This window comes from Cariama cristata, unplaced genomic scaffold (assembly GCF_000690535.1).
Source record: "Cariama cristata isolate BGI_N322 unplaced genomic scaffold, ASM69053v1 scaffold42713, whole genome shotgun sequence".
In the NCBI taxonomy this organism is placed as follows: Eukaryota; Metazoa; Chordata; class Aves; order Cariamiformes; family Cariamidae; genus Cariama; species Cariama cristata.
In genome coordinates, this window is record NW_009610882.1 from 1 (window position 1) to 9,269 (window position 9,269).

At 42.4% G+C, this 9,269-nt stretch overlaps 1 protein-coding gene across 1 annotated transcript; it reads right to left on the reverse strand.

The window, feature by feature from the left end:
- Positions 1-1,427: 1,427 nt before the first annotated feature.
- Positions 1,428-9,145, reverse strand: LOC104159983 (complement receptor type 2-like; the record flags this gene model as incomplete). Its single annotated transcript, XM_009698024.1, is given in 14 exon segments — positions 1,428-1,509; positions 1,782-1,857; positions 2,022-2,051; positions 2,283-2,462; positions 4,097-4,279; positions 4,584-4,771; positions 5,312-5,346; positions 5,348-5,484; positions 5,714-5,896; positions 6,592-6,771; positions 7,525-7,610; positions 8,179-8,278; positions 8,533-8,718; positions 8,963-9,145. Coding segments are annotated over 14 exon segments (1,829 nt in total), but the record flags the coding sequence as incomplete, so codon positions are not given.
- Positions 9,146-9,269: the final 124 nt, after the last annotated feature.

Here is a 9,269-nt window from a genome sequence, read left to right on the forward strand (position 1 = left end):
GCAGTGTCCCCACAGAGCCGCCCACGTCGCCGGCAAAGAGGAAAAGCTTCAAAGCGTGTTTAGTTGCGCAGCTCCCGTGCTTTGAACGCCAACAACGGCTAATTAAAAATAAAGGCCGAACAGCCCTGTGGAGGCTTGCTTCTCCTTTGAAAGACAAACTGCATGTGCTGAAGAGCAGTGTTAAAAAACAAAACAAAACTCCAGCTGGATGCAAAAGGAGAGACAAAAGCTAAAGCAGTTCTTGTCCCACGTTCAGCTTTTATTAGGTTAAGCATTCGTAGAGGAACGCTACAAAATAAATGTTCCTGGAAGAAAATACAGAGCAGCATCTGGTGAGGCTGCAGACCTGAATGCAGTTGCTATTGAGACAATCTCTGATTCCACACATGCTCAGGAATGCTTTCATGGATCTTCTTTCTCTATTTCCAAACCCTGTGATAAGCAAGCATTCTTCAGCTGTTGGCAGCAGTATACTGAAGTAGTCCCTCTGAAACAGCATCTGTACTGTGCGCAGTTTGAACTTTGCTAGATCCTTACAGTAACTAAGGGGAGCAGAAGGAGCATTAACGTTGATTCTACAGTAAAGTGCCTTTTTCGCCACAGAATTTCAGTCTTAACGTGAGCAACGCTTCCATGCATCCTGCAGCTGCTCTCTGTACGGAGATGCCTGGTCCAATGCCAGTCCGATGCCTGATTAGCAGCACGGATGCCCAGCCTAGGAAAAAGATGATATCCTGGTGTTAAAATTAGACTTTTCCTGTTTTCACACTCGTGTCTAGGGATTACAGTGTAATTCAGGGAGGGAGGAGAGAATTTCATGGAAATGCATTGTTTCAAAGGGAGAATTATCTCAAACCAGCCTTTGTAAAAAAAAAATAAAATAAGAGCTTCTGTTTACAGGTGCCATTTTGTAGTCAAAGCTGATTACATTCAGAGTGCTGCTAACAGTCAAAATTAGTTGTTATCTGCAATAGATTCCGCATAGAAAGTAGATTCACCTGTAAGTAAAAATGGCATTGCAGTAAGTGTAAAAGCAAGAAAAAAACCCCAAAGGCCCAGTTCAGCATTCTTTTCTTACGCTAGTGGTGTTGAGGTAGCTTTATAGAGAGCAAGCTCTCCCGTAATCCTTACAAAACAAGAGGAAGTTTCTGTCAGAAGCAAGGCATAGCCTGAAAGTCTGACCCATGAATGTCATCTATTCAGATTATGGAAAAGGAAACACACACATTGAGGGTGGTGTCAGAAAGAAAAAACAGTTTTTTAAAAAAAAACAGTATGTTTGAAACAGTCTCTTTTATTCAGCAAAAGAAAGCATCTTACCAGAAGATTGATGGGAGAGAGTTTTCTACTTGAATGACTATATTGGAACAACTCAAGTTTGCAGCTAGAACTGGTATTTCTTGTTGAGGAATGTAAATCCATACCTTCTATGGAAGACATGAACATTTCTGTTCCGTGATCCGGTTCAGAGGGATTTGGTAATTGTAGTTTTCATATGTTTGATAAGAGCTAAGTGAAAAAGAAGAAAACAGTGAACTGTATTGGTTTGTAGACAAACACTCAGGTCGGTTTCTTCTAAGGAAGAGAGTCTTGAAATAAAACAAGCTAACCACACCATCGATTCCAGGTTGCTGTGCCTCGTACAGTTTGCAAGCGTGAACTGAAGATACAAAATTACAAGACCCAGGCACACTCAGGCAAATATTCCAGTTGTATAAAGTGGATAAAACTTGGGATTTGGCAACAAAGGATATGAATGAACATCCAGAAGACCGCCTTACCCTTCCTTCTGCTTTGAAATAATTTTCCAGACAATGCCTGCGCCCAGGAGAAGCAGGACTCCTGCAGCTGCAACTCCTGAGGGAGAAGAGCACATACTATTCTCCCTGTATGTTTTAAAGCTTATCAGCACAAAAGACGTAATGAGGCATATCTTCAAAGTAAGCAGAGGGAAACGGTGCCATGGAGGCCACTGCGTAAAGCTAAAAACCTGGCCACAAGAATGTTTCTAAGCTGCTTACCTAGGCCTACTGAACCAGACTTCTGTGTCGCTGAAGGGAAGAGAAAAAGAAAAATCAGCAAACTAGTCTAACAAAATATGGTGTATCTCAACTGTAGTTAATCACTTTATCAATAAAGCTTTTATTGCTTTGGACTACAATATAGTATTTCTTAAAAACCACACCATTATATACTTTTTTTTAATACAAAAAGACATTTGCATGTTTAAAATGCATTTGCATGTTTCTGTTTGATCCTTGCTTCATTCACATTTCACTCACTGAGTTTACAGGCTGGTATGGGAGGGTCCCAGCTGAAGTCCTCTTGGCACTGAATCTGACTGATGCCTTCCAACGTGTAACCATCATCACATTCAAGAGTGATGTTAGTCCCAGAGCGATAAGTATTTCCTTTTATGTCTTTCTTAACACCTTGAACTTCTGGGAATACACATCTGATCTCTGAAATTAGAAGTAACAAAAAAAGGATATTTAAGGAGAGGGAACATAAAATATGAGAAATACAACTGTGGGTTATTTAAGACATTATTCTTGAATTCTTTCTGAATGTAACTAGGATTTAATTCTTATTCCTCAGGGTTATTCCTTTCTTTGTGGCTGCAGAACAGGGTTGGTGTCTCACTCCCCCACATGAATATTTGTACAGAACACCATCTCCACATGATACGGCAGATAGAAAATTGTCTGTAGTATGGGTACCTTGGGAGATGCCTGCCAGAGAAAGGTTTTTCTGATTCTGGGCTACCAAAACATTTGGAGAAGAAAGGTGTAGCAGAGGAGAATTCTGTGGGAGCTTTAGAACCACTTCTAGTCTGTACAAATCCCTTGCCCTTCAAAGAGGTCACCAGCCATATTATTTATCAATAATTAATTCATTAATTACTCTAGTCATCTAAGCTACTTATACCACTGGTTTCAGTGAAGTGAGTTGGTTGCTTCAATTTTAGCATCTAATCACCTTTGACAGTCCAAGCCCAAGAATTCTGGAGGAGAATGTTCTCAGTGGAAACCAAAGGGGTAATGTCAACATGTAACTTTTACCCTTTGTTTTACATCTTTGGTTTTCTATTTATTTTTACTATCACATGAAATAGTTACTAAAGACACTTCAAAGCCACGAGAATGTGGAACAGCAGGGAGTATTTTTCTGTGAGACTGCTTCCTTTAAAGAGCCTCTGACTTATTTATGTAAGCATTTGGTATGTTATTTCCTCTCATTGTTATCCAAACGCATTTCAATTCTTGTATCACAGAGGTGGGTGCGACTCCACCAAGAAAGCACCCTGTGTGGGTCATGAATTTATTCCGGTGAATGTCCAGTTTTCCGTGCAGGAACACCCATACTAGGAATCTGGTGACATTCATGAAATTGCCTTTAGTCAAGTTTGCCCGATGACTGACCTTTACAGTGAGGTACACAGAAGTGCCAAGTCACAGATACAGAGGATATTTTCCAAGAAGGGAATAGTCAGACTCAGGTGTAATCTACAAACCATCCATCAGAGACAAATTCTCTGATATAGTCACTTACTTTGTTTCCTGCTGGTGGTAACTGGGGAGTGAGCGACACAGAAAGTGAAGGAAAGGGAAGGGGAAAAGTTTCTACTCTTCTACTAAAAGTAAAAAGGTTTTAATGGAGGAAAGTTGGTATACAACTCATTCGTAGCAACAAGAGAAGAGACGGAAAAAATGCAAGAATTAAAGCTGCCTTTCAGAATTGCCTCTATTATACTCATATCCTTCTGACTATTAGCATGAGGTTCCCATCCTGCTTCTTTACAGCAATATCATACTCTTCCCAATGATAACAAAGAGTAGATAAATTCATAATTAATAGATCAACACTGCCTAGCTATGATATAAAAGTGGTTCCCAAGCAAAATAAGGGGATGGAATTCAGTGTTAGCTGCAGAAGATTTTACTGCTTAGATTTTTGGTCCATGTATCTCTCTGATGATTTAATTTTTTCCCAAAGTAAAATGAGTATATCAGCATTGCTGCATGTCTCCTCAGCCCAGTTCTGGTTCTGCCACCACAAATTCCAAACAACATGAGCAAACTAAGCACAAACACACGTTTGCACCGAGGAGGAGGCTGGCTCCAGGTTCCTGACACCGTGCAGTTGATGAAAGCATTCCCAACGAGAGAATAACCAGGATTGCAGCTGTAGGATACAGATGCTCCATAGGAAAAAGTGTCAGAGATGTTGCCTTTGGGCTTCCCATTGTTGATGTTTGGAGGATGGAGACACTTCACAACTGGAAAGTCAGGAAGAGACAGACAACAGTGTTGACATGAGGAGCCCGATGGACTGCCAGAGAGCAGCTAAGGCACCATACCTTTGCAGCCTTGATTGTTCCCTTTTAATTTCTTCACCTAGGCTCAACAACTGATTTGTAACCCCCTAACTCCATCAGGCTTTGGAAATGGGTGTAAACTTGATCTTGTTCTTATCACACATTCTGTAGTAAAGGACTCAGATTTAGTCCTTATGCAAACCTTTCCCTAAGGCAAGTCATGTTAAATGTCCTTTCTTCTTAACTCTCTGCAACAAAAACACACCTTGACAGACCGGAGGAGGATGGCTCCAGGCTCCAGATTGTGTACAATAAATGGATGTTGTCCCAGTGAGAGAGAAGCCGGGCTCACAGATGTAGCTTACGGATGTTCCAGGAGTGAAAACTTCTTTTGCTGGGCCACTAAGAGACCCATGGGCAATATCTGCAGGCTTGGAACAGTGCAGCACTGAAAAGAGAGAAGAGGTGATCAAAACAGAGCTCATACAGGCAAGGGGAAACCTTTGAGCACCTGCGGACAGCTGTACGCTCACTCCCACAGTGTTGAATCCAACACACAGAGCCAGCCCTGCCCAACCCTCTGCACTCGCTTCACCCCAAATCATCTGTAAAGCATATGGCATCACACACATTTCTTCTTACACAAAGGAACATTGCCCAGCATCATCTTTCCTGGCATATCAGACAAGAAGAGTGATTAGTTCATATATGTAATGGGAATTCTTGTAAGGCCATCATATTACAACATCCATACAGGTGTCTTATGTCTGGCAAAGCTGCCCTAAGCTCCTTTTTAAGGTGTTCATACTGAGAAACTGGGGCACCAGATACTGCAGCAATAAGAATGGGAAAAACTAGGATAGATGGATCTTCAGATCTGAACACTAGATTCTGGATTCCTCTCGCCTCCTAAACGCGTTACAACACACTACCAAGAGCGATAGGGTCAGAAAGGATAGCCATCTAAGGACAGATAACACATGCTTTCCTCTTTCACAGAGAAGGAGCGGAGGATCCCATGTGCCCCCCAGGCTGGCACTGGGACTTGTGGAGGTCTTTTGGGACATTAGCAGGGTTGCATTCAATTGTAATGATGTCTCCAGGTCTTTAGAGGGACTCCAATTGGATTGCTTTTCCATTTCCAGCTCTTGGGCTCACACAGCAAACTGTGGACAGCGAGGGTATAAAGAACCCTTTGGACTGTGAAACTTGTGTGGCATAGAGACCACAGAGTCCACAGAGACCTCATTCTTGGCCACAGAGGCCTCATTCTTTCTTTAGTGGTGGACTTTGTTGAAGCAACAGCTTGTTTCAGCAAGTCCTTAGGCAAATACCACTACATGTTTAACGCATTTAGAAAGTTGAGAAGATTCAGTGAAAAGAGCACAAACACACCTTCACAGCGAGGAAGGGGATGGCTCCAGACTCCGTATGTTGTACAACGAACAGACTCATTCCCAATGAGTGAGAAGCCGTGTTTGCAGTGGTAGTGCACAAGTGCTCCTACATCAAAAGTGTCTGAGAAATGACTGCTGTGTTCCCCGTTAGCAATGCTTGGAGGAGGCAGGCACTTCACTACTGAAAGAGGAGAAGGAGAGGATGAGAAGGTGATGTTCGATTGAAAAAATGCCGGTAAAGAGAGTAAAAAAGTGCAATGACCCTTCTTCCCTGCAAAAAGCAGGACAGGTTGGGAGGAGGAGTTAGTGTTTAGTAAAGCTTGCCTCTTCTTATAATAGACCTACCTGGCTTCATTGTGGTATCAGGATGATGATAGCGTTCTGCCACTCCATCTAGATGCAGCATTAAGAGTTTAAAATATACATTTGGTTGAGCAAATACAATGCACAAGTTTACCTTCATTTTCCATCATCCTGCCCTTACATTTCCAGCAAAAATTTCACTTCTCTCTGATAGTGTCCTCCCATGAAGCTAGCAAATTTCTCACTTTCAGGAAATGAAGAGAACGTGGATTACGGATTGCAACAAGCACGGTTTGAAAAGAGCAAACCATGCTTATACTTACAGTGTGGATTACGGATTGCAACAAGCAGAGTGAGAAAAGAGCAAACCATGCTTATACTTACAGCATTACCCAAAACCTGGCTCATGTCCTGTGTGAGAAGAAAGGCATAAATAAAAGGAACAATTTCTGGTTTCTCTTTAAAGTAGTTGGAGCAAGCAGGAAAAATAAAGCCAACTTTGGCTTCAGTGAGTGTGTAGGAGCAGTCAGGGAGGAATCTGCAATGCTAACAAGTCGGAGTGCTGACACTTACCCCGCTCGCAGACTGGTACGGGTGGATCCCATGTTTTATCAGCTTGGCACTGGGCTGTGGGATGGCCTCGCAAGGTGAAACCTTTATGGCACTTAAAGCTAACAGTATCTTTGTATGTGTAGTGATACTTAAGAACAGTTACGCTCCCGTTCTGGATCTTTGGGACTGGACATACCACCTCTGAAAAATAAATTCATTAGCTGAAATAGGGAGCCATATGTATGCTGTAATTGATGTATATATAAAGTCCATCCTTAACGTGCCACTGCTCAGAGGAGTTTCACAGGTAGTACTTGGAGACTCACAGAAGAATAATTTCAAGAATCAAGGGCTTTTTAGTTCCTTCAGGTACCCTAGGGTTGCTACATTATTGTATATATAAACATAGTTTTGGCCTATAAACAGAATAATGCAAATACATTCCCATAAATATATTCAATGATGTAGAAATCCATAAGCACTATTAGACATTCTCATGACTGCTTTACTATACCAAGCTCGTGCTTTCCAAAGCAATTCCATCTGAAGGAAAGACTAATTGCCGTGATCGACCCCTGTAAAACAGCCTTGTGGTTTGGGTAACAGTATAGTATTTGGAAGATCCCAGTTCAATTTTACTCAATAATCCACTCTTCTACTGCAGGGCACATTTTTTCTTTAATTTATTGCTTAGGTTTGAGAAACAAAAGGGACAAATCCCTGCAGGCTTCTCACAACACTTCAGTCTACATAACTATGAAAGATCAAGAGCTAGCGTCTGGAAGATCTTTAGAAGAAACCAAACAAACAGGCAAAACAAAACAAATCTAGAGGAATATTGTGCATAAAAAGTCTTATTCCTCAAGATTCTACTTATTTTAAGGAAATGTCACTTTTCAATTTTAAAGACTTAATTTGGCAATTCTGGGCCAGATCTAGTGGTGACCTACTCACTCTGACAAATGGGAAGAAGACCACTCCATGCGACATCTGGTCCAAAAATCTCACATCGCCTATGAGACTGTCCAACCAGTCGGTGCCTGGAGTTACAGAGAAGGAAATATCAGTTGATACCAAGTCATTCAGCCTGGATTTTGCACTCCCACTCTGACACTACCCCCAGAGGTTTCTTTCTGCAGCCTCCTGATTCTGGCTGGTCACCAAGGTGTTTCTTTTGGTTTGACACATGGGAATGAAGGACACCAAGTTCCTTCTTCCTAGATCCAATAGGAACAGCAATGATCCCAAATTACTCAGGGTTAGATTGGTCAGGTGCTAAATCAGGACTCAGACCCAAGTGATGTCCAAGCCGCTGGAGCCTCCTTGCAGCACACGCTTGCTTGCACTCTCAGCTCCTGCTGGGCGGCCATCGGAGAAGGCAGACTGAAACTGAAGTTTGCAAAGTAATCTGTTGAGCACAGGCAGGGAGAAATGAGAGATGCTTTTCCCTTTCCTGGACAGGCAACTGTGGCATAATTGGAACCAAAACGCAAATTCTTGTTTGCTGTAGGAGAACAGCCGCGCAGAGGAGTGGGCTCTGAGCCTTCACTGTAAGTTGCCCAACATCAAGCTCAGAAATGGAGTCAGCAAAGGCAGCGTGGGACTCACCCTTCTTCACACGTGTAGCTCACGGTTGACCCAAAAAGGAGATCTGTCAGAACAACAACTCTGCCATTCTTTGGTATTTCTGGGTATTTACATTGCTTCCCTGGGAAAGAACAAGGCTGAGTTTAAACTCCTCTCGCAGTTTGATAATGCACTATGAGAAGGTATTTTAAGGATCTGTCCACATTCAGACACCAATAAAGACGTGACTTTTAAGAGGCCAATAGCTGCCCAAACTATGTGACTAGTGAAGCCATGTATGAATAATTTTTTAAGAATTGCTTTAAGAAACCCACAAATGTAGCTTAGACAATTTTCAACAACCAACACCAAACTAATTGAGCTATTCACTTTTACAGAACGCTAGCGCTTCAGACCACGTGTGGTTTTTGAGGCATGTCAGAGTTGGGGGTACTCCAGGGTGTCTCATGTATCCCGGCTGGCAGCTGTATCGCACAGTGTCCCCAACAGGAAACTCCGACAGGTTTTTGTATTCCTCAGTTAGCTCAGCAAAGGTTAAGCTTGGAGGTGGACCACAGCCACCTATCAGGAAAGAAAACGCAGGGAGAAATAGGGTTATCAACTACACAAAGTTGTTTTAAAGTGTATATTGAGTATGCATAGATAAAAGTTTACAAGCGACACTGAAAACAAAGGGGAAGGATTGAAGGATTCAAAATTTTGGAAAGAGTAAGGGAAAGGACGAAATTAAGGGAAAGTCCTACAGGCTTTCAGTGGCAGAAATTCCCAGACTATCCATAACTCCCATCTTGGAAGCACAGTGTACCTGTACACCGAGGAAGAGGGAGGCTCCAGTTTCCAGAGTCAGTGCAATAAATCGATGCCTCTCCCAGGAGGCTGTAGCCAGGGTCACAGCTGTAATTTACGACCATCCCAGTAGTAAAAACTTCCAAGTCCTGGCTGTTGTGATTTCCTTTGTCAATATTTGGAGGTGCAGGACACTGCAGCACTAAAGAGAGAGGACAAAACAAACTGAAAAAAGGAAACGGACAGAGTAACATGCAGGAAGGATGCGTGCATAAAGCCACCAAAATGACCACATTTTGGAAGCTCACTTAGGCCCATGGGTGCCA